Genomic DNA, 26,518 nt, shown 5'->3' with positions numbered 1-26,518 from the left:
TTTAAGAGGGTTTTTGTGCAATTATGAGAAGGTGAGGAGGTTGCCACTCTGACTTTGGGTTAATGATAGGGCTAAGGAAAATTGTGTGAAAATCCTGAAGACTTGATAGAAACAAAACAAAAACAATTTTAGAATTTAGAGTGGGGGTTGGTTTCACATAAATGTAAAATAATTCACCATTTCAAGACAATCCTAGCGTTTTAGGACAGTTGACCAATTTATTTTTTTTATGGGAGATTAATCATGTGCACTTTTCTTTAAATGTTTTTCATGCTTTTCTTTTTTTTTATGCTTATATGAGCTCACAGAGGAAGTTTGTTTATTGGGGAGTTCTGCCAGTTGTACTTAGTGTTATTGTTAAGGCTAAAGGTTTTAGGAGGCTTGCCACTCATACCTAGGATCAGACATAGAATTAAGCGAGTTTTTTTTTTTTTTTTAAGAGGGTGTTTGATATCCATTGTGAAACTTTACAAGAATTATGACAAACAGACAAAGATAAATGTTATTTAAAAAAAGTGACGTCCCTTTTATAGAAAATATGACGCTTGGAAAAATATCAAGTATTTTTGTTCTACCTATTTAAATATAAAAAAGAGACAAGTTTTTGCTAAAGCTGACAAATTGTTAAAAAATTTTGAATTAATATTATTTTGATTTTTAATTACATTTCATGTCTTTTTCTACTTTTTATTTTTTAACTGAGCACCTCCAACAAATATTTAAATATTGATTATTTTTTATTTTATTTTTTTTAATAATCGGGTAGATTAGTTTCCACTCGATAATTCACTGAAAACATTTTTTAAAGAACGAAAATTAGAAGTGTATACCGTTCATATACGTGAATCAAAACAATCGTATTTCACATCTTCGCTTGTTCAAATATTTTAAAATTTACTGCTACCCAATTTTTAAAAAATATTTGTATGGTTGATAACAAAATAGCTCTAACTAAACATGTAAGAAATTTTTTTATAACCAGATTTTCAATTAAAAAAAAAAAATCGTTCTGGAATAAAAATGAACAACAAAAACAAAATGTCTGTTTACGCCATGCTGTCGCTGCTGTTGCTATTACTAATATTACAGAAGTCTTAATTCAAATTCATAACGATTTTTTCGGATATTATGTTTTTAAATTGCTACATACCACTAGAGAAAACACTGTCCAATCATCTTTTTAATGAATAAACATAGTAAAAAGATTGTTTTATTTAATAGTGAGTGTCCGAAGAAAATTTTTTTCAAAATTTTCCATACTCGTCATTTTGAAATCATTTTTTTAACACAACAAAAAGACGAGTGGTCAAATGAATTTCGGACACTCAAAATTATTAAAAATGACATCTCTTTTGGCTAATTTCCAAATTTCATTAAAAAATTCTTAACAGGAACACGGTACAAGTGTTTACAAATTGGGGAGGGGGGGTCGTTACAAAATCTTACCGAAAATGCTGTTTTATGATGTTCACATTTTTACCACCTTATTTGCTTAAAACTCTAAAAATATATAATGTATGTTATTATTTACTAATTCATTTGAAAGGATATTCATTTCCAAACAAAACGGTGGTATTTTGAAAATTTAAAGTGCTTTGGTTTTTAAAATATGACTATTTTAGCAGAAACCCCTTGAAATCTGTGATTATCCAAAGGGTTTTATCGGCCATGTGTATTGCTAATGTCAGGCAAAAATAACTATCTTCACCAAAAATTAAGAAAAATGATTTGACTCGAATTTTGTTTGAGATATTATTTTAACTGAAAAGTTTTCAAACGTTTTTTTTTTTTTTTTTTTTTTCAGGATTATTACAAAAGTGGTCAAATGTTGGTGAAAATGGCTGAAGCAATTGGAAGAATAGCATTAGCTGGACGTGAAATGACCAGTCTCTCAGGGTAGGAAGTGCGATAATTTTGCAGTTTAACAAATTAATCATTTATTCTCATACAAAATTATTCATATAGAAATTTATTTTTAACTCTTTGCCTATGATGTCTACAAAATTTTCTTTGTTTCGACGAATTCTACATATTGAAAGATTCTGACATTCATTCACAATTTGGTAGCACCAGTTGCACCTGTTACTGGAGGAAATACAGAGACGTTCACCTAAAGACTTGGATTGGAACAGTGAAGACACAAACCTGATACTGTTGGTTGGCCCTCTAGTATCGTAAAACTGGGAATGGCTGAAGTATGCTGAGAATTTGACTGATGAGCAACAGGGGTGAACCACCTTAATGTGCGACACTGTAAGCTCATTTGGAGCTGACTCAAACCAATCCAGGGAAATGACGTTACAATTGCATATTGAAAAACGAAAAACCTCTTTTCTGACTATAAAGATTTAACATTCAGGACAAAGTCTTTCTAAATTTTCATTTGTACTATGATGTTGTATGTCACTAAGTTACGGATTCAAAGATTTCTATTTTGCAGTGACTTTGGCATAATGATCATGTTGTGATCATGTAGCTGTAAACTGAAAAAGAATCTTTCATCAATTGTGCTTGGGTAGGAGCTGCTAGAAAGGACTTATTCTGCCTTGATAGAGTTCAAAATAGACTTTGTAGCCTCATAGGGGATGTCCTTTTCTCTTCCCTTCAACCTCTTTCTCACAGAAGAGATGTTGCGAGTTTGTCTTTGCTTTATCATTATTTTCATGGCAAGTGCTCGGCTGAGCTCCAATCTATGGTCCCCCCTCGCCAAACTTTCACAGGAAACGCCCGTCTAGTAGAAAACACTATCACTAATTTCCCCCACTCTTTATCTGTGCCTAAACATAAACGTAGACTCCATGAGCAAAGCTTATTTCTTAGAACTGCATGCCTATGGAATTGTCTTCCATTTTCCTGCTTTCCAGCTGACTACAATATGGTTGTCTTCAAGTCTAGCGTAAACAAGTTTTTGATGAGTCATTCCATATAAGTTAACAAATTTACTGAACTTCCATTACTAACGATTACTATATTGTCCAATTTCTACTGTACACTCTTTAACTCTTATCCTCGAGTGTCCTCTTGGCCTTGATAAGTGATGCTACCTATATAAAAAAATTAAAAAAAGATTACAGATGACTTGCATCCCATGTCTCGGGTGATTTAATGTACTAAATCCTTTGATTTTCTGCAAAAAAAAAAATCTAATCTAAAAATCTTAAAAAGAATGGAAGAAAATCTCTAAAGAAATTTTTTTTATAGTGTAGCTTAACAAAAATATGAAATAGTTTTACATTTTTATATATTATAGATCGAAGATAAACAAATTTACAACACATTCGTTTACATACATTCCAAGAATTCAACAGAAAAAAGTTTTGTGTATAATCATTTCTTCAAATGATATGGATATTTTATTGATGTCAAGTCTATTCATAAGCAGATGGTATAGACACCAACTTCAAAGTGAAAGTTTAGCATTAAGACTAGATTAGAATTCACTTTCAGCTATATATCAATTAGATAAGATGAAAGGATGAATATGATAATTACAATTTATTTCTAAAAGTATACAAAACAATGAAATCAGGCATATAAAGGGATACAATCAGGGAAAGAAAAACTGTCAAAAGTACAGGTATAAAAAAATATTTTTCAATAAAAAAAATACACACATGAGTATAGAAAAATTAATCTTTAATTAAATTGGAAAGATATTCTTTTAATAGAATGATTTTAAAAACCTTTATATACATGTATATATTTCTGTTACTTTTATCTCTTAATGTTTTCTTACCAGGATAATTTGACCATCTGAATTCAAATATTAGACTGGTGCTACCAGATCAGGCTGCCCTGTGGCTTCCTGAGACGAAATGCACCTACACTGACGTTTTTTTTTGTTTTCTGATCTTTTTTGTAAAACTTAATTATGTTCTGCAAAACCAAAAACAAAAACAACAGCCTATTCCCCCCCCCCCTTTTTATTTTATTTTTTCCTACCTTACTCCCGGTCCTGGATATGACCTTAAACTACATCCGATGGTGAGGTCCAGCTTACGGGCTTGGGGAGTGTGGAGCCACCTCTTAATTGCCATTGCTCCCAGGTCCACCCTGACCCGGAGTGGTAGTACCTGTTAGGGTCCCAACTATGGGTTAAATAGAAACAGATTTTAAAAAGGAAAAGAAACAACAAAAAAAGAAAAAAGAAAACAAATATATTCTATTAAATTATCTATTTATTTATTTATTTTTTTGCCCTGTCGGTAGGGCATGAGAACAAACCGACTGCCCCCCTGCAGAGGGTAAAAATCCCTCAATGGGGCAACCAGTTAGCCGTGGGTTGCTACCCGTAAAGTCTTAGGACGTGATCCTGGTGATTGAGCGAACCTAAACCAGGATACATAGAAGTTTAGGCACCGCAACACATTACTTTGGCCCTTACTTCGATTAGACGGGCGGTCGGAGAGGCCCGATCCAACCAATCGGCCAGTCACGCCAAGCCCCACCATATATTGCCCATTCCAAAAACCCACTACTAATACAACACATCCCCCCTCTCCCACAAATAACCCTACTCCCTAATATATGATGGAAAGCGGTGGCTGAGGGTCAATCGATTAGGTGTGAATATCGATGACGAGGCTGTAAACCCCTCAGGATTGCTACAGATCCCATAGCAATATCAAGAGAGAACAGATAATCATTATGATACCACCAAAGTCGGTTATATCATCATTGTATCCCTGTAGAGGCTGGGCGAATGGGTTTCCCCCCAGGCTCTTCCCAAATAGGACTCCGAGGTGGGTGGGGAACAAAGATGACGAAAAAAGAAAACAAAATATATGGCTTATTCCTCCCAAAAACCACCCAACCACCCAAAGAGAACCCACTCTGATGTCTCTGACATCAATAGCTCTGACGAAGAGACGATAAAACCAAGGAACTCAACATTCGTAGTAATAGAATCAATGGAGGAAACTCCTTTGAGCAAACTATCACCTTTTAAAATTGAAAAAAATCTTAAAACTCTAAAACCAAAGTCTATTAAAAAACAATTTAACGGCAGCCTACTAATAGAAACCCATAACGAAGAACAAACTAAAGAAATATTGAAACTAAAATTATTTGAAAACATCAAAGTCAAATGCTACAGACATCCAACCCTAAATACCTGCAAAGGAGTAGTGAAAAGCCACGAACTTGCACTTTGTCCCTTGGAGGAAATCCGGACAAACTTACAGAAACAGAATGTGTTAGATGTTCGCAGAGTTCAAATTAAAAAAAACGGTGAGAAAATCAATACCAATACATATATACTAACTTTCGATTACCTCACCATACCCAAAGAAGTGAAAGTCGGATATATGAAAATAAATGTAGAAATTTATATTCCAAACCCCCTCCAATGCTTCAAGTGCCAGAAGTTTAGACACCATCAAGATCGGTGCACACGATTACCAGTGTGTGGAAGATGTGGGGAAAGTGGTCCACACATTGACTGCAGAAAAGATTTCAAGTGTGCCAACTGCCTGGGAAACCATGGCGCTGGCTCTAGATATTGCGAAATATGGAAAAGAGAAAAAGAAGTGACCAAACTAAAACATATAAAGAATATATCCTACCCAGAGGCCAGGAAAATCATCGAAACTAAAACATATGCAGATGCAACAAAAAAAACTAATCCAATCAACAATCAAAATGGTCATATACATGTAACGGATACAACTGACAAGAAAATTGATGTCCTAAGCAAACTAATAAAGGAAATGAAAGAACTATTAGAAGAAATGAGGAAAATGAATAGTGCAATGTCTGCAACCAATCCAAGGATAATATTAAGTAAAGACACTACTGAACCACAAAAAGAAACAAAACCACAAACCATTTCTACAAAAACAACCGAACAACCATCAAACACATCACAAGCCAGAAAAGAATCAAAAATCCCCCCAGACAAAAAAAAAAAAACAAACAAAAACAGGAAAAGAAAGATCCCGATCTATATCTCGAACAGGGACTCCGACAGAAAATAGATTTGAGGGATTGGAAACGATGGAAGTTGAACACAATTCCAAATGATGAACAAAATATTACAATGGAATATCAGAGGGATAAAAGCAAACCAAAATGAACTCACATTATTAATAACAAATATGAGCCCAGCACTTGTCTGTCTACAGGAGACCTTTCTGAAAGAAAATAATACCATCAACATAAAACACTACACATCTTACAACTACATAAATAAAGATACGGACAGAGCTTCTGGAGGCACATCAATACTTGTGAAGAATGAAGTCCCTCAAAGACAAATAAATATAAACACAAACTTGCAAGCAATTGCAGTTTCAGTGACTCTACATAGAACTATAACACTTTGCTCAATATACATCCCTCCAAAAGATACAATCAACGAAACTGAGATAACTCAATTAATAAAACAACTCCCTAAACCCTTTTTTCTACTAGGAGATCTCAACAGTCACAATGTAATATGGGGAAGTAAAGAAACAAATAAAAAGGGAAAAGAAATAGAAAACATAATAAATAAAAATAATCTATGCCTCCTTAATAATTAAAACTACACCTATATGTACCCAGCAACAGGTACTTTCACCGCCATTGACCTTACCTTATGTGATCCTTCCATATATATGGACTATGACTGGAAAGTACACAATGACACCTGTGGGAGTGATCATTTCCCAATCATCCTGGAAAGTCTAAGTACTAGCACTGAACAAAAAACACCCAAATGGAACCTACATAAAGCGGATTTGGAAGACTTCCAGGAACAGTGCAAAAACCAATTAATTATCGAAAAGAATGATGAAGATGACCATTTGAACTACTTCATTAAAACACTCACAAACATAGCAAATAATACCATACCGAAAACAACCAAAACCAACAATCACAACAAACCTTGGTTCACAAAAGAATGCAGAAAAGCCATCAGAGCTCGACGAGCTGCCTTGAGAAAATTCGAAAAGTATCCAACAAGCGAAAATCTGGATTTCTTCAAAAACAACAGAGCAAAAGCCAGACGAATCATAAAGGAATCCAAAAGAACAACCTGGAGAAATTATATATCCAAAATTAATGTGAATACCAAGGCGAAAACAGTTTGGAACATGATGAGGAAAATAGAAGGAAAGTGTAGTAGTACACCAATATCCCACATCTCTAAAGGCAACAAAATATACACCGATCAAAAAGACATTTCCAATAACCTGGCAGATAATTTATCAAAAATTTCATCATGTGACAGACAAACAGAGAAATTCAAAAAGATTAGAGAAAAGGAAGAGAAAAAGAAAATTCTATTTAAATCACAAAATACTGAAAAATACAACCAACCTCTTACCTTGCCTGAATTAAAAGAATCGCTAACCAAATCCCATGACACAGCTACAGGGCCCGATGAAATTCCATATGAAATCCTCAAAAAACTTCCAGAAGCCTCAATGAAATACCTACTTGAAATTTTCAATATTATATGGTCCAGTGGAAACGTACCCGAGACCTGGAAAGAGGCCACAATAATACCAATCCCCAAATCTGAAAACTCAAACATCCAATCCCAATCAAGTAACGTCTCAGATCCATTGAATTTCAGGCCAATAGCTCTAACAAGCTGCATTTGTAAGACCATGGAAAGGATTATAAACAAAAGACTAATCTGGTTCCTGGAAACAGAGAATCTTATTACAGAATTTCAAACAGGATTCAGGAAAAACCGAAGTTCAATAGACCACATAGTCAGACTTGAAACCTTCATCAGAGAAGCCTTTGTAAGGAAAGAACATTTAACAGCAGTGTTTTTTGACATGGAAAAAGCCTACGATACTGTGTGGAAGTACGGTGTTACAAGGGATCTGAAGGCGCTTGGACTAAAAGGCAGAATGCCAATTTTTATTGAAAATTTTTTAAAAAATAGACGGTTCAGAATAAAGGTTGGCACAGCTCTCTCGGACTTGAAAGAACAAGAGAATGGAGTACCTCAAGGGAGTATACTGTCAGTGACCCTGTTCAGTATCCGAATTAACAACATTGTAAAAAACCTTAACCCTGGGGTAGATTGCTCCCTATATGTGGATGACTTCCTAATATGCTGTAGATCTAGATATATATCTATAATAGAAAGGAAGCTTCAATTGTGCTTAAACAAAGTAATGAGATGGACGGAAGAGAATGGATTTAGATTCTCCAAAAGAAAAACGAAATGCATGCATTTCTGCAAACTAAAGAACATGCATAATGATCCTGTCCTAACCATGGAAGGAATGCCCATACCAGTTACTGACCAGTACAAATTCTTAGGGATTTTATTTGACAAAAAGTTAACATTCATCCCACACATAAACTATCTGAAAAAAAAATGTAACAAAGCTGTAAATCTTTTGAGAGTGGTAGCACATACCGATTGGAGTGCAGACAGGGAAACACTCCTTAAACTTTACAGAGCACTAGTCCGCTCAAAGCTAGACTACGGTTGTTTCATATATGGATCAACCCGAACATCATATATAAAAAGCCTAGACCCTATTCACCATACTGGCCTAAGATTGGCCCTAGGAGCATACAGAACTTCCCCCGTGAACAGTCTATACACGGAAGCACACGAACCCCCACTAGATCTAAGGCGAGAAAAGTTAGCCCTTCAATATTTACTGAAACTGAAGTCTTGCCCAAACAACCCTGCATACCAATGTACCTTCTATCCTAAATATGAAGAACTCTTTAACATGAGAAGAAAAACTATCAAAACGTTCGGGCTCCGAATGAAGGAAAGCATTGAAGAATCGAAAATTCCAATCTCCAGCATTCACAACTTCATACTGCCTAAAACACCCCCATGGACCATGAAACAAGTTGAAATAAAACTCAACCTAAACAAAAAGTCCAAATCTACCACAAACCCTATTGAATACCACGACGAACTTCAACATTTAAAATTACAATATTCAGACTACACCTTTATCTACACAGACGGGTCTAAAAGCAACAATCACACTGAATGTGCAGCAACGTACCATAAAACCACAATGAAGAGAAATCTTCAAAATGAAGCATCTATATTCACTGCAGAGACTATAGCTATCGATCTAGCACTCAACATAATTTCAGAGGAAACCACCAAAAACTTCATCATTCTCACAGATTCTCTATCAGTCCTATTATCTATACAAAATCAAAAACAAGAAAATCCACTAACAACAAAATTAATAGAAAAAATCAATATCCTTTCAACTACTAAAAACATTATTCTTGTCTGGATCCCCAGCCATGTGGGGATCAAAGGCAATGACAGGGCAGATACAGCTGCAAAAAGATCTTCTCACCTTCCAACTGACAATTTTAAGATTCCACATACTGATCTTAGACCCCAGATAAAAGCATACATACAGGAAAAATGGCAACTGCGGTGGAGTCAGCAAGAGGGCAACAAATTATACTCAATCAAACCTGAACTTAAGGAACGATGTCCGGACATCAAGAGATCACGCCGAGAAGATGTGATACTGACTCGGCTGCGCATAGGGCACACCAACTTTACTCATTCTTATATATTAAATGGAGAATCGGCGCCAGAGTGCATCCCATGCCAGGAGACACTCACAGTAAAACATATCCTAGTTGGGTGTGATGACCTTGCCCCAACTAGAAAATTATATTATACAGAAAGCAATATGGAAGACCTTTTTGAAAAGGTCAACTCAGCAAATATTCTAGCATACCTAAGGAAAGTAAATTTATATAAGAAAATTTAAGGAAATTTAAAGTCATCCAAATATACACATCCATGTATAAATACAACATTTAATTTCTTAGTTCAATTTTATAAAAAAAGGGAGGAAAGGCTGAAAAAGTCATTCCCCCCCTCCCAATAAAAAAAGTTAAAAAAAAAAAAAGGACTGCGGCATTAAATGACCACATAGGTTGATATGCCGTAAAATCAATCAATCAATCAATCAATCAAATATTAGATTTTATATTTAAACATTGTTGTGTTAATATTTTGATTAGTTTGTTTCTATGCTCCTCAGCTTATTCCACATATTAAGTATTTCAATTTTGTTAGAAATTTAATCTCTTTTATAACTCCCTCATATATATAATTATAGTAATGATGGTTTTGGTTTTTGTCCATAGTTTCACAGCTCGTGTAACAGAATTGATGAACGTATTGGAAGATCTAAACAAAGGTCATTACGAACGTACCATGGTGACTGATAATGGTGAGTTCATGTTGCATCTTTTTAGAACTGCCTTTTCTCCATTTCTTGTGCAATTTCAAACTTGTACTGAATTAAAGATATAATTAAAAAAAAATGAACTGAGCATATAAAATAACTAAAAACATTTAATTTTTAGGGGTCGATTATAAATCTGTAAACATCAAAATAAGGGATAACCTTGTTTATAGAGATATTATTTTTATCATATCATTTTTGCTGTGTTATATCATTTTTGCTGTGTTTTCTAAATTGGTTAGTTCAATATCAATTATCTTTTGTTTAAAAGTTAAAACATTTTTACAGATTTTTATCATTTATTCTTTTTTTTTTATCTTTATATAGTCCTAAAGTAATTTTTGCCGTAGAAGCTAATAAAAGAATATTGTTTAATCTTTCTTCCTTTCTCTTGCTTTATCTCTCTTTCACTTTTATTTTTTCTCTCTTTCACTTTTATTTTTTTTCTCTTCCTCTTGTCTTGCCTTTCTTTTCCCTTTTATTACAGTTCTCTAAGAAAATCGAAAATGTTAATTTTGTCAAAGACTTCAAAGGATGGAGGATTAGAGAAATTAGATGACTTTGGATTCATCAAACAATACCTTTCTGTATCTCCAGTCCCCTCCACACCTCCCTGGTGTCTTTCTCTTAATTTTGACTTAGTTCACATTGTTTCAAGTCGTTTTCTTGGATAAAAACAAAATGTATTATCTGTTCTGATATTAGATTTCAATTTTTCTGTCCTTTGTCAGTGAGAGAGATCCTCAAGGAAATTTTTTTTGTCTCAATCCAGAGCTGAATTTTCCCCACATTAAAAACTGATCTTGTGTCTAACTGTCACCCTGGGGAGGCAAATAAATAGGGACTACAAATGAAGTAAAATTGCAGCAAATAGTTATAAGTAACAAATTTACATGGGATTAAATGTGTCTATTTTTATTGACCTTCGTTAGATATTTCACTCATTAAAAATTTTTCAGATAATTTTAAGTGAGGTTTTACTACTTATCATCCAAGTTGATTTTAGTTGCTTTTTACCCTACCCTCTTTACATGCGCACACACACACACATGCACACACATATGCACACACACACACGATACCCTCCTTTTCTTTCCTGATTAGGAATTCATCTTAATGTAAACTATTTTTTGCTATTTATTACTGCAATCCTGAGAAGTGTTTTTTATAAAATATCACTATTCTTTGTATTTTTTTACATTAAAAAAAAAAAAAAAAATTTTTAAATAGGAAAACTAATGAGGATATCTAAAAAAAAAAAAAAAAAAAAAAAAAATTATAATCAACTGTTTGTGTGCAAAAACGTGTAAAACAATGGTGATGGATGAGAATTAAGATGTGGAGAAGGTATATTTTTAAATTCTACGAATAAAGTAAAATGTTACAAATCATCATTAATCAGATTTTAGAAAATCCTTATAAATAAAAATGTGTGATGGATTCATTTGTATATAAACTTGTTTTTATGTAAATCGCTCTAGAAAAGGCATGAAGCCACTTGATGTAAGCAGTTAAAAAACACTGCTTCAAGCTAAAAAAAAATGGCCAACAATAAGTGTTATATCGATAGATTTTGATCTAGAAATCAGCAGTTGTTCCACCTTCGTTAGAAACATTGTTTATGGACTATGAGGACTAAAGAACAAAATTAGGGAAGCAAGAGTTCGAAGGCTGCTGAAAGTTAACCCAAAATCCACTTTCTACTCTCTTTATACTTACAACATTTGTATGAAATATCTATTTTATTTAATAAAGAGAAACCTAAATTTCTTTTTCCAGGTTTGAATAGTTCCAGTATCTTAAAACCTGGTAGTGGCAAAGTGATTTTCAAGGATCATATGATCAAGTAAGTAATCTTTTCTACAAATTAATGTGGAAGATTTCAATTCGAGTGGAGAGAATGAGTGATAGAATTGTTGGAATTATCGATGGATTAGAGGTCAAGAGATTATCTCTGCAGGTAAGTGGAAGTTAAGACTAATTTTTGAAAGAATGATTTCTGGTCCTTTTCTTGACACTTCCTCTCTGAACGTGCACAATGATGCATGCTACCGATGGCAGGCTTGTGAATAGAAAATATTTAACTCTGAGAAGAGACCAAGAGACCACCCAAAAAGATTGTCTGGATTTTTTAAATAGTCTCTTCTTGGCTACAAAGTTCCATATGATTATGACCCTTTTGAGACTTTTCAAAAGTTACAATCATCCTTCATGATCCCACTACTACCATCCCCCTTCCATGGGCAATAGGTTTTTATATTCAGTAATAAAACAGATTGGTTTGTGGCAGCATCAACATTTAACGGTATGAGATTTTGAAGATCTTTGATTTGTAAACTCAGTGCTGATTGGTGCTAGCAGTCAACTTCTCTTCTGGCTTGCCCAATCAGACGTCTTTTCTCTAGTAAGCTGAATACGTGACAAAGTTCATAAAAAGGTTAAGCCATGGCAACTCTTTCTTTCCTGTGCTCGCCTGACAACACATTCCTCTGTTGAAACTGCAATTCAAACCAGGCCTTTGACTCTGGGTTGACAAGATTATCCCAACACACTGACTTCAACGCAAAACACATATGAACTATTTTATCTTCTTACAGGACTGTATAATCTTTTGCCTCCATCCATACATGGATGCATGCTTCAACTATTAACTTTAACATGCATCCATGAACTTTTTCTTTTTGTCTAATCATTCATCTATTAACTTTTTTTCTTATGTCTTACTAACGAAGATAATCAAAAAAGTTGTTAAATGTTAAAATGAACTTGTCATTCCTATTCTACAAGTCTTTTCAAATGAATGGCATGGTCTTCTCTAAATGACATCAGTATCTATAAGTACATATATATTTTTACAAAGGAGTCACCACTTATAAAAGCCCGGAGGCCACTCAAGGGTAAGGGTCTCGTCTGGGTGAGGCCCCGTGTTTTGACAAGCTTCTGGGTTTGACCTTTACTCCTGATCTGAAATCTGACTACAATATGGTTGTGTTCAAGTCTAAAGTAAATAAGTTCTTGATGAGCCGTTCCATATAAGTTATTAAATTTACCAAATTTTCATTACTAATGATTACTATATTGACCAATTTCTACTGTACACTCTTTAACCCTTATCCTTGAGTGGCCTCTGGGCCTTGATAATGTGGTGATGCCTTTGTAAAAAAAAAAAAAAAAAAAAAAACACGTACATCAAGTCTGTTGCCAAGGTCGCTGGAAAGATGGTGGGATCCTTCTACCGCTCCAGAAGATATCTCACTACTGATGCAATTCTCTATCTATATAAAAGCCAAGTACATCCAAGGATGAAATACTGTTGCCATATCTGGGCAGGAGCTGCCAAAAACAGCCTATCATGCCTTGACAGAGTACAAAATAGACTTCGTGGTTTAGTGGGGGATGCCCTTTTCTCTACCCTGCAACCCCTCTCCCACAGAAGAGACATTGCGAGCCTATCCTTGTTTTATCGTTATTTTCATGGCAGGTGCTCGTCTGAACTCCAATCCCTGGTCCCCCCTCGCCAATCTTTCACGAAAAACACCCGTCTAGCTGAATCCACTGTGAAAAATTTTCCCCACTCTATATCTGTGCCTAAATCAAAACGCGGATTTCATGAGCAAAGCTTCTTTCTTAGAACTGCACGCCTGTGGAACTCTGTTCCGTCTGCCTGCTTCCCTCCAGACTACAACTTGGATGTCTTCAAGTCTAATGTTAACAAATTCCTAATGAACCGCCCCCCTAATTAAACACTTCATAAAATCTCCTCACTAACGTAATGTACTTGCAATAACCCTTATCCCTGAGTGGCTTCCGGGCCTTGATAAGTGGTGATCACTGTGTAAAAAAAAAAAAAAAAAAAAGGGGGGGGTTAATAAGGGATAATGGTATCAATGGGAAAAATATCATAGTAATCCTTAGTATTAGAAATTTAGTAAGTAAACAAAAATGGATGGTCACATTTAATGCTGCCAAGACTAAACTTGTTTCCTTCAATAATTACAAGAAACCTTCTCTATCACTAATAGCAATGGCCAAAGATTCATTATATAGTACTTTGCTATTGGTGGTAGAGAAGGTTTCTTGTAATTATTGAAGGAAACAAGTTTAGTCTTGGCAGCATTGAATGTGACCATCTATTTTTGTTTATTTTAACGTAATGGCCAAAGATTTATTATATAGTACTTCTTTTAAACTCCTCAGCCTAACGTTCACAGGAAACATGAGTTGGAACAATTACATTTGAGAGCATTGCCAGGACTGCCGCAAAGAAGGTAGGTTCTCTCTACCGTGCTAAAAAGCTACTAATGCCCGAAAGTATCCTGTACCTCTATAAGGCTACCATTCGCCTATGTATGGAGTATTGTTGTCATATTTGGGCTGGTGCATCTGCTACTAGTCTCTCGCTCCTAGACAAGGTTCAAAAGAGAGTTTCCAACCTGATAGGTCCTGAACTGTCATCTAAGCTTCAGCCTCTGTCCCACAGACGAAATGTAGCATCCCTCTGCCTGTTCTACAAGTATTTTAATGGTGAATGCTCTGATGAACTGCAAGCACTTGTGCCCCCACGATGTAAATACCCTCGACAAACCCGACAAGCAGCTAAATCCTATCCCTACACAGTGGAGATCCCTAGATGTAGGAGAGCTTTCTACTCCAGTAGTTTCTTCCCCAGAACTGCTAGACTTTGGAATTCCATTCTGGCTCCCTGCTTCCCCAACTGTACTGACATGCAGAAGTTCAAGTGTAATGTAAACCGACATCTTGCTGCTCAACTCCCTACATAGTACCCCAGTAGCTTATGTCCCTGATAGTAGCCCCCTACACCAAAGTGGCAATGTGCCTTGTTTGGGGTGAAAATGTAATAAAAGAAAATGCAATAATAAATTGGATTACTTAAGAGGACAGCTCCTCAATAACTTGTTCACATTGGACTTTAAGACAACCATATTGTAGTCAGTTGGAAAGCAGGAAAACAGAACAGAGTTCCACAGATGTGCAGGTATAAGAAAGAAACTTTGTTCATGGTATCTATGTTTAGGTTTAGGCAATAATAAAAAGTGGGGGAAATTATTAATAGTGGTTTCAGCTAGACAATGTTTTTCATGAAAGTCAGGCAGTGGGGGGGGGCATAGATTGGAGCTCAGACAAGCATTGCCATGAAAATAACAAAGCAGAGACGGGCTCGCAACATATCTTCTGTGGAAAAGAGGTTGCACGGAAGAGAAAAGGGTATCCCCCACTAGGTTAGAAAGTCTATTTTGAACTCTGTCAAGGCAGATAAGCTGCTTCTAGCAGCTCTTGCCCAGGTGTGGCAACAGTACCCCATCCTTGGATGTACTTGGCTCTTATACAAGTAGAGAATTGCATCAGCAGTGAGATATCTACTGGAGCGGTAGAACGATCCCATCATTTTTCCAGCAACTTTGGTAATGAGTTCAGTGTATGTGTTCCATCTCGGGTCAGGAGTAAAGGTCAGACCCAGAAGCTTCTCAAAACATGGAGCCTCCCCAAGACGACAGCCATTCATTTTAATTGATGCCAGACAGAGATCAGAACGTTGATGATGTAAAGATAGAAGCTTGGTTTTAGATGCATTAAAATTAACTAGCCACCTCTTTCCCCATTGCACCACATGCTCAAGATCAGAGGAGAGAAAATTGGAAAGAACTTGGTTATTTATGGACTTTGAAATGTTGCCATATATAGTAGTGTCGTCAGCATAAATGTCTACAAATGATCTTAGGACGTTATTTTGGGAGATTATTGATGTAGATCAGGAAGAGAGTTGGGCCCAGGATGGACCCCTGAGGGACTCCAGCATTAATACTGTGAGCTTCTGATTTCTCCCCATTAACCACTACTCTTATGAACCGATCAGAGAGAAATGATTTAATAATTGAAAGACATTTCCGGCTATACCATAGCTAGAGATTTTGTAGAGTAAACCTTTATGTCATACCCTATCAAAGGCCTTTGATATGTCAGGAGCAATTGCCCTAGAAAGGAAGCCTCTGTTGAGAGATTTGCTAATCCTATGAGATGTAACTGTTAGCACATCAGCTGTAGATCTAGCAGAATGGAAATCATATTGCATATCACTGAGAAGGTTATTTTTGCTGAGGTGGTTGATTACTTTTCTCTTTAACAGATTCCAGTAACTTATGATGCACAGGTGATTTATTGGTCTGTATTGAGAGGAAGATGACCGATTACCTGATTTTTTAAATACGAGACATACTGATGAGGTTTTCCAGAGTGTTGGAAAGCAATTCTCCTTAAGACAACGCTTAAACAGCTTTGTAAGTATGGGAGCTAGTTCTGGTTGAAGCTTTTTCAGCACTATAATAGGAATGCCGTCAGGGCCAGTTGCTTTACTGGAATCAAGGTTTTTGATTAGCTTGGCAACATAATGCACAGATATTTGTATGCCGCATAGCGTGTCGCATAGCATGTTTTCAAACACAGGAGGAAATATTGGGGGTTTGTGACCCTGATCGCATAGGGTAGAATTTGCTGCAAAGTTCTTGATTAAAAGTTTGGCTTTATCCTATGCTGACGAGATTACCTCAGGTCCATTGATGATAGTTGGGATAGAGCACATACTTCTATTTAGGACATTGTTTGTTATTTGCCAAAACTGGTGGGAACCAAGCCATTGTTCAGCTACTTTCGACTTGACAGACTGAGCATACAACTCTCTCACATTCTTTATCACTCTTTTACAGTGGTTGCTGACAGTCGTAAAGGTGGCTTTAGTCTCAGTACATCTATTACGTTGGAAGCAATAGAAATAGTACTTTCTGTGTGCAATGGCAGCAGCACATTCTGGGGAGAACCACGGTTGACTGTTAGGTTTTTGCTGGAATTTTTTGGAGGGTATGAATCAGTCAATACCTACGATTAACCATTCTGTCAGGGCTAATACTATAGAGGACATGTTGTTTTTAAACATTGCAGAGGTAGACCTGATATAAATGTACGGAAGCTATCCCAGTCAGCCAGAGAGTATCAATATACTGTACAATTGAGAGGTATGTTGAAGGACTTGTTACATTTTGTTTTTATCTTAACTGAGACAACCGAGTGGTTAGAAAATCCCAGTGAAGACAGAACAGAGGATGAACATAGCTCATAGCAAGTTGTGAGAAAAAGGTCTAGGAGACTTGCATACTGACCGTCAATGTCCATAAAGAATTTTTATACATAATCTTGAGTAGGAAAGTTCAATGTAATACAGAGCAAGAATAAAAGTTACAAAGAAAAAAACCATCACAATATTTTGGTTATTTCTTATGATTTATTTTATCTTACACAGTTGACAAGATTCTTCAGATGAGGTTCACATTAGCATTGTGTTAACAAAAGAATTACTATGCTGTCTTGATGTTGTTTATTGGGGGAGGGGGGGGGGCTGTGGTAGAATGGCTTAGTTCCCTACTTTGGATCACCAACTGTGGTAGAATGGCTTAGTTCCCTACCTTGGATCACCATTTGATTTGATGTGAAAATTTTGACTTGGTTGTATTAAATCTATTTACTCAATTGAATAGAATAATTCTTTTATTTTTCAGATTTGAAAAAGTGCCTTTAGTAACTCCAAATGGTGATGTTCTTATCAAGGAATTGAGTTTTGAGGTAAAATAATTTACATTTATTTTAAAACAAAAGAAATTAATGTTTGTTGTTGCTCTTGAAACGATTAGCAAACTGTAAAGAACTTATTCCTCATGTTACATTGGCGGTACTCATCACTACATAACATATGTGTAGTAGATTTCAATGTGTTTAAAATATTTTTTATTTGAATGTGCATAGAAGCATTCAAAGACAGAAGCGGCAAAATATTGTCTAGTGAGGTCAGAATGTCAGATATAACAAAAACGTATGAATAGAAAAACAAAGCGATAAAATTATAAATTACATGTAAAATAATGCCATCATAAAAGTTAAGGATTTTTTTTAATAAACATGATTGGTAATGTGTTGAAGTAGATGCATAAAAATAATGTATTAAAGATGAGTATTTTGTTCTCCATCACACACACGCACAACATGCCAACTTAAATATTCAAATAATAGTATGAGATGTCAATTTTAAATCATCCCAGAGTTATATTAATTTGAATTAATGATGGTTGGGTTTGTTTCATTCAGCAAAGAGAAGCCTTCAGTTCTTTAATATTTCAGTACTAACCAATTCCAATCTAGTTTTAAGTGTTTTTTAACCTCCACAACATTAAACCATACCTGCAGACAATCAACCAGCGACAACAAAGATATACAATACCTGGAGAAAGATCATAGTTGAAACATAATAAAAGTTAAAATTCATTCAGTTTAACGCTAGTAATACTGGCATTGCTTGGGAAGTAAAAGAAAAAGACTGCAGTGTTTAAGAGAAAACAAAAATTAATTTTGGTGACTTCAATTCTGTAATCAAATTATTTTGTGAAAGATGAATTTTTTGTGCTTATTCATTAGTAATTAAGAACAAATATGTAATTAATGTTGAGACATGCACACACACACACTTGCATCAAGTCGCATAATTTAGAGATTTTGAAGAACTCGAGGGAACTCGATATGATAATACATAACTTTAATATATTTTGGTAAATGTGGAAAAATATCTATATTTTAAAACTTTCTTAGTCTAAATAAGCATTCTCAGAAAAATAAATAAAGCAAAATAAAATATATTCTGGTCAATAATATAGTAGAAGGACAACATTAAAAACTAGGCTAGTTTGAATCTAATATTGATATCAAATAGTTTGTTATTTGGGTCTGATTTTGAAAATTCAACAAGATAATTTTATATGTTGTAAACATTTATATTTTTGGTGCAAAATGAATTTAATTTAGTACATTATATCCAAACAATTGCCAAATGTAAACAAACTATTTAAACAAAGTTATATGTTGACATTAAATATCTTGAATGTTAAATTATTGTTTATTTACTGATTTTTTTAAAAATTTGTTAACTTGGACAGGATGAATTGTTACCAAGACATAAGTGGCTACTACAAATTAGGGATCAGATTTATATAGGACTATTCTAAGTGATGAGTTGTTCAGCAAGATGTTTGTTCATATTACATTTAAATTTCTGCAATTGATACAAAAGAGGGAAACTGGCAGCAGGTATGAAATTTCAAAGGCTGTTTGAGGAAAAACACTGTTCAAGTAGAAAGCTTTCTGGTGTCTTGAGGACATGCACAGTGAATATGAATATTTATGTTAAAAGGTTACATTCATCCGAGCATATTTTATTGAAGTACTTATAAAACAAAAACAGATGTAACACTGGTGATGGGATAGTGGCTGAAGCTTGGTAAGCAGTTGGTGAAAAGCAGAACTTTTGGACCCTGTCTAAGAGTGAAAGCCAAGTGGTTGGTGCATTAGTCAAGATGTAACAACAATATTCCATGCATGGCCAAATAGTGGCTTTGCAGAGATATAGGATACTGGTAGATACAAGTTTTCTAAATGACGATCTTTGCAGCAGACTTGGCAGTATCAAAAGAATTCTGATATTTTAATATTTTTTAATTTTTTTCTCAAATTGTTCTTGTTTAAAAGTATAATCATGTTGTAACTATTTGATTTCTATGCCTATACTTATAAACAAACGTACAACATAAAGTTAAAACTTGAATGCATCCTTGAAGACTTGAAAATTATTTTATATCTTTCTAGGTTCATTCCAATATGAATGTGCTGGTCTGTGGACCTAATGGTTGTGGGAAGAGTTCCTTATTTCGCACGCTGGGAGAGGTAATTAAAGAAGCTCATTTTTTTTTTTTTTTTTTTTTTTCTAAAGGAAAAAATGTTTTCTTTCTGATTTATTTAAAACATTTTGAGACTTTGTGCTGCAACATTTTCTTTTTAGTCAATTAGATTGAAGAGTTTTTATCTGTTCTAAATTTGAGAAAAATAAATTCTCATTTTGTGGTTCTACACTTCAAGATGGAAATTTACTGGACTGGTTGTCCCTCAGTTATGGATCGTAAAAAGCAGAAACGTAAAGCTTCCAAGCCTTGAGGTTAGACGATTAGATAAGAATCTTTCAGGTTTAAGGAAATTACTTTCATATTCTTATTTTCCTAGGTTCCAGATGGTTTCCATGTGAATGGGTCACTACCTCATCCTAAAGGGTGGTACAAACAAAATAGTAACAGATAGGAAAGATGGAAATTATTCATGCCTAACCTCAGCATGAGAGAATTAGATGAAAAATAAAATAAATAATAAAAGAACGCATACAAAACTGTAGTGATTAGTATCATTTCAAGATGGATTGTACCTACTATTAAATAATGTACACGACTTTGGAACAACTCGGCTCCAACGATTTTAAGGCTCATTTTAATGCTTGGTGTTTTTGTGAACTTAGTTTAATGGAGCTTCATAAGGAAATATTTTCAAAACAGTTTTTTGCTTTTCAGAAAACATTTGCATCTTTGTATTGATGCTGCTTGGACTGAAGGAAATTTCAGAGAAGCAAGGGAGATGTTTGTTTGTTTTTTTATAATACGCTTCTCTGACCCAATTCAAAGATTTGAGTAAAATTGTATCTGTTATAGTATAATCTGTCAGATTTTATTAGATAAATTTAATCATTTTTGCACTGCAATGAGTATCAAAATAAATTATTTTTATGAATTTTGTGAATATTCAAATTAAGTATTTGTTGTATATGTACTTAAATGTCTTAAACAATATTTCAAAATTATAAAATTTCTAAATTTGATTAAATGTACATTTTTGTTTACAATTTTAGGTGAAGTTTTTTAATTGCATTGAATATTTTGTGCATGCATATATATATATATATATATATATATATGACAGAAAAGAATACACACTTATAGAAACATTTTTTCAATAAACATACAATTTATAGAACAAAATCAAAAATAAATGGTCACAAATTTAATAACCAATACTTGGTTGACATTCCCTTTGCTGTTTTAATGCTAGGAGCCTTCTAGGCATAGCATTGATCAGTTGATAAATATCATTTTGAGGAATTCCTTGCCATGTCTGATGCAATAATGCTAAAAGTTCAGACTTAGGAGATGGCTTCCTTTTCTTTTTGTGAAGGTTCCGGTCTAATATACCTCAAAGGTTTTTAATTGGGTTCATATCCAGGGACTGACTTGAAGTTTATTAATCCCATTTTGGCTCAACCAATGTTGTGTTGCCATAGCAGAGTGACAAGGAGCTTCGTCTTCCATAAATAGAGAGTTAACAAACTTGGTTCATTTTAGTACTTGAGAATATTGGTAGGAGTCCTTCATGTAATATTAAAACATATTTAGCAGAATTGATGTTTCTTTCGCACTCCACCAGGTCTGAGCGACCATCACTTCAAATTGCAACCCATATCATAACTGAGAAATCCCTAGGTTTCAGCGTTGACTGCAGTATTTTTAAGTTAAACTCTTATTAAGGGAGCCTTCATACCTATACCCTTCCACTATCGAGAAATAATGCAAATTGTTACTCATCAGAGAAAATGACATTATTCTATAAGGTCATAGGTCTCTCTACCATTTCACGAGCCCAATCTTTTCTGTGCTTGATATTGGCAGGACAAAGAAGAGGTTTCATTCTCGCAGCTCTACCATAGTAGTCCAGCTTGTGAAGATACCTAAACATTGTTCTGGTACTGAAAGCAGCTTGTATTGTAATGTCAACAGCTTGGCACTGAGGATCCTCTTCAAAATTGTTTTTCACAAGGCAAGGTTCTTTCAGAGGGCCTGGGGTGACCTAGATGAGGGTTTTGGGCACTTTTTGTCCTGTCTTGTGAATTGTATGATTACTTTATTAGCAGTAGAAAGGAGTATTGAAAGATTTCCTGCTATTTTGTGTTGACTGAGACCACCTTCATGTTGACCTACAATTCGGCCTTGCAGAAATTCTGATAGGTCTGATGTTCCTTTGGTTCATGGCATGCTTCATTTCAACACTATTCTTATCTGTAAATATAAATAAGCATATATTAATCTTAGGAAAAATATTTATCTTAGTGTCTATTCTATTCTGTCATGTCTGTGTATAATATATTATGCACACTACTAACCATAAATTTGAGATCACCCAATTTTTTTTCACAAAGTTTATAAAATTCTATTTTTAGCAGAATCAAATTCGCCAAGTTTGTATTTTTTTTTTATTTAATGCAAATGTCAAGTAAAAAAAGTTTTTTTTAACTTTACAGTAAACATTTAATCAGTTTTCTACTTGACTCTTCTTATTGTGATCAAGTTTTTGGTGAAAATTCAGATTTATTCAGATATTATAATTATAGTAGAATTTATTTTTGTATTACTATGATATAAATGGTAAATAAGAAACAGTTTTTTTTTTCGATGCTAATTTAAGGTTGAAATTCTTTCAAAACAAGGATATTCTAAACATGTCACTAAAAATAATTAAGCCTATCAAAAAATGATGTGCATTATTGCCTTCAACAACTTTGTAAAACTGAGTTAAATATTGACAAAAAAACATATGGCAAGCCCAGAGTAATATCTATTGCAGAGGATATCATATCTAGCAAAAGGAATAGAAGAAAAACCGCTCCAGAATTCACAATTGAAATGAATTCTACATCCAATGTCTGTTATTGCTGTTAAGAGACGACTTTATTCTGTTGAGCAGGCTGTGTAGCAGTTAAAGAGCAACTATAAAGAGGAGAATAAGTTGAAACGATTACATTGGGCAGAACAGCACAAGGAATGGACTTTAGATGATTGGAAAAAAGTATTATGGACAGATGAATCAAAATTTGAACTGTTTGGAAGCAAACGTTTTTTTTCAGACAAACTTGTGAAAGGAAGAATATCATTGAATACTGAAAAGACATGCAATCCTTTCTGATTTGCTGCATTATTGGACAAAATCTTGTTTTACAACAGGATAACAATCTAAGCACAGCTCAAAATTATCTGAAATCAAGGGACTGAGGCCAAGTCATAATTATGACTTATCCGGACACTGAGGGTGGGGGCTATTTTTTCAATTCAACTAGTCTGGGATGAAATTGATGGTATAGTTCAAAATATAAATGAATAAATGTTGTTTAAATGCTTCCAGAATGCTTGGAAATAACTTTCAACAACTAATAAAAATAAGTTATTAAAAAGAATGCCAAGGATGTGCTCTGCAGTAATAAAGACTTGTAGTGGTTTCTTTGATTACTAATAATTGTTAATTTTTGTTTAAATTATTATAAAATTGTGAGCAACAATCAAATATATCTATATTGTTCTAAGACATAAAATTTGTTATTTCTTTCTCTTAGAAATTAAATCTAAGTGGTTCCAAACTTATAATTGGTAGTGTGTGTGCATGTATACATGTGTGTGTGTGTATATATATATATATATAAATAATTATTTCCTTAAACTTTTGCTCGAATTTCATTTGAATTTTTGTATTTATTCATAGTTATGGCCCTTGTTTGGGGGAGTTATGACCAAACCAGACAAAAGGAAGTTATTCTACGTCCCTCAGGTAAATTCACTTTTTATTTAGCTTGTAAAAATTTACCTGTGATGCATTTCGCTTGACTAGTGCATTAATTAGCATAGCTGTGATTTAGCACTCCTTTTTGCATGTGTGTTATTTGAACAATGTATTTAGAATATCATAAGCGTTAACTTTTCAAATAGTTCAGGGTAACAATTGGACTGTAAAATTCGATTTTATTAACTTTTTCTTTTCTTTGTAAGAAAAATTTCATTTTTGTTAGTAAAACACTTCACTGAAGATGTTACTGTTTATTTTTCTTTTTGTCAGCGTCCATATATGGCAGTTGGTACTTTGCGGGAACAGATGATCTACCCTGATGTGCATGCAGATCAAATTGAAAGTGGAATTGATGATGCTGAACTTGTTGATATCTTAGAAAAGGTAATATATATATATATACTAGCTGTACCCTGCCATGCATTGCTGTGACTCAAATTGGTGCAATGGAAAAAGTTCCAAAATGAGAAAATGTATGCTTCTTATAGGTTTAATTTCCCATTTCGTATGGGTACACAGTTTTTGTTGTTCCATTTTCTTAGCTGATATAGAGATTTTTTTTGGGTTTGGTGACTCTTGAACACATAACATAAATTGTCCACGTGAAAAAACAGTATATAGCTGTAAGCCACACAATTGTAAAGATTGTTCCCTGTGCTTTGTTGATGGTTATTGCAAATGACAATAAAATTGGAAAATGCAATTTCCTAAAGTGTAATGGTGTATCCAGTGGAATCATAGGAATGCATGGAATGAAGATATATTCACCTGTGAAAGATCCTGCTAAGATTGTTGTTCCTATGATATTGTTTAATTTTTTTACTACAAGCCATGTGCCATTGCAAAGCTTGGATTGGTTTATATTTCACATGATAATTAGTATGCCAATTTTCAGTTGCAGTACATGCGGTGGTATCCCTGGCAAATCTAGCTGTTGGACAATTAACCACTTTATCTGCTTCCACAAACGCGTCGATGGATTTGTATTTGACTACCTCACTACGAATTTTACGTTGAATAATAGCGTTTTCATGGACGTCTTTGTATTGAGCTGCAAGAATAGCTTGTTCACTCAGTCGAGTGGAATTCGTATAGTTAATTTGAATATTTGGAAAAACCTTTTCAACCAACTCTTCTTTTGATGTAATAAAATTACAGAAGTTAAGAGTCAAAGAATTTTGCCCTTAACTCGGATCAGCCGGCATTTTCCGTACTCAAATTCCCACACGTGATGCAAAAATTTCTGTGCGGATCGAGCAGTCTGCAACTGAACACACATATTTTGAGTTAAGTTTAATGTCTTCACATGGCACCAAAAAGTAGAGTATTTGAGGCAAGCATTTATTTCATCTGCTGGTGTTGATTGAGGAATTGCAGGTAACATTTGTCTGAAATCTCCTGCAAGCAATATTACTGCATTCCCAAATGGTCTGACATTACTATGCAAATCTTGCAAGGATCAACCAAGAGCTTCAAGTGATTTTGTGCGTACCATTGTGCATTCATCCCAAACAATAAGTTTGCATTTTTGCAATATTTTTCCCCATACTGGATGTTTTGGAGATGTTTGAAAAATTGAATGTTTAATAGTAGTTTCAAAGTAGAATAAGTAGTTCTTCTACTTGGTAGCAAGGACACAGGTATTCCGCATGCACAAGGGTTAAGGCTATGTCATTTTGTCATCGAATGGCTGCCAAAATCAATTTAATTAGAAAGGTTTTACCAATTACTCCTGGTGCTGTTCAAGGTAGCAGTAATTTCCAAATAACTTCTAATCTCACAGTAAGTAAATTAGGTGACTAAAATAGGATTTATCCATGTTTTGAGAATACCTTATTCACTGTAATAAATTTAGAAGACTGAAATAGGATGAAGGATTAGAGATGGACAGGTAGAGAGGAAGATATATAGATAGAAAAGAGAAAATGAGAGGGAAATAGAGAAGGAGATAGACAGATAGAGGGATTGAGAGATAGAGAGAGGGAAGAGTTAGAAACAGAGAGGGAGCGAGACAGAGGAAAAGAGAAGGGGGGAGAGAGAGGAAGTTAGAGAGAGAAAGGGGCTCAAAGAGAGATGGAGAGGGTGATGTAGAGAGAAAGATAGATTAGGAGAAATGGATGGAGAGAGATATTAAGAGAGGGAGAGAAACAGGGTGAACTACACTTCACCGTTTATTTCCTCGATCAGTAGAGGAGAAATCCTTCGTGACTGAGGCAGTTTTTAGTTTTTGTTCATATCCAGAGTACCCGTTTTTTCAGTAGCTAGATTTTCCACACATTAGAAACCAATTGGGTTATTTGTACTTTTACCTAACAATTGAATAAACAAAAAGATATTGTAAAACTTGAATTTAACGTGAAAATACTATTGTAAAAAATAGTACGGTACCATAATTGTATAAGCGCCACTTTATTTTAAATATTTATTTTCCAAAAGAATTGTTTGAATAAACATGACGTTAACAGCTGGATAAAGCCGAGTATTGCCGATGTAATAACAAAGCTATGTGAAAGAAATTATAAAGTAAAATTTTAAATGTAGAAACAAAACATCGACAGAAAAAAACCCAAAAAAACCTACCATTCATTTGCATTTCTTAAATGTTTGTAGAAAATGTCATTTGTTTTTTTTGTCAAATAAATTTTAAGTAATTTTTGCAATAAATAATAGAAACTTTGTTAACTTTTACGACTTGCCCCAGCGTATTATACAACCTCCCCATGTTAAAAACGGCTTTGGAATACCCCCTTCTCAACTTCCCTATGTTAAGAATGACTTTC

The 26,518-nt window shown here is 34.3% G+C and overlaps 1 protein-coding gene across 1 annotated transcript in view; it reads left to right on the top strand.

Moving 5' to 3' along the window:
• Positions 1-26,518, top strand: part of LOC145259181 (ATP-binding cassette sub-family D member 3-like) — an 88,921-nt gene that overhangs the window by 50,059 nt on the left and 12,344 nt on the right. Inside the window, exons 16-22 of the mRNA XM_080116952.1 lie at positions 1,805-1,896; positions 10,099-10,184; positions 11,979-12,045; positions 17,768-17,831; positions 19,899-19,976; positions 23,658-23,723; positions 24,009-24,122. Of these exons, the coding sequence (XP_079973078.1) occupies positions 1,805-1,896; positions 10,099-10,184; positions 11,979-12,045; positions 17,768-17,831; positions 19,899-19,976; positions 23,658-23,723; positions 24,009-24,122 (567 nt within the window). The remainder of the gene's footprint in view (positions 1-1,804; positions 1,897-10,098; positions 10,185-11,978; positions 12,046-17,767; positions 17,832-19,898; positions 19,977-23,657; positions 23,724-24,008; positions 24,123-26,518) is intronic.

This window comes from Euprymna scolopes, chromosome 3 (assembly GCF_053919585.1).
Source record: "Euprymna scolopes isolate OS-2025 chromosome 3, ASM5391958v1, whole genome shotgun sequence".
In the NCBI taxonomy this organism is placed as follows: Eukaryota; Metazoa; Mollusca; class Cephalopoda; order Sepiida; family Sepiolidae; genus Euprymna; species Euprymna scolopes.
The sequence above is the reverse complement of the archived record's forward strand: the minus strand, read 5'-3'. Positions and strand labels throughout refer to the sequence as shown.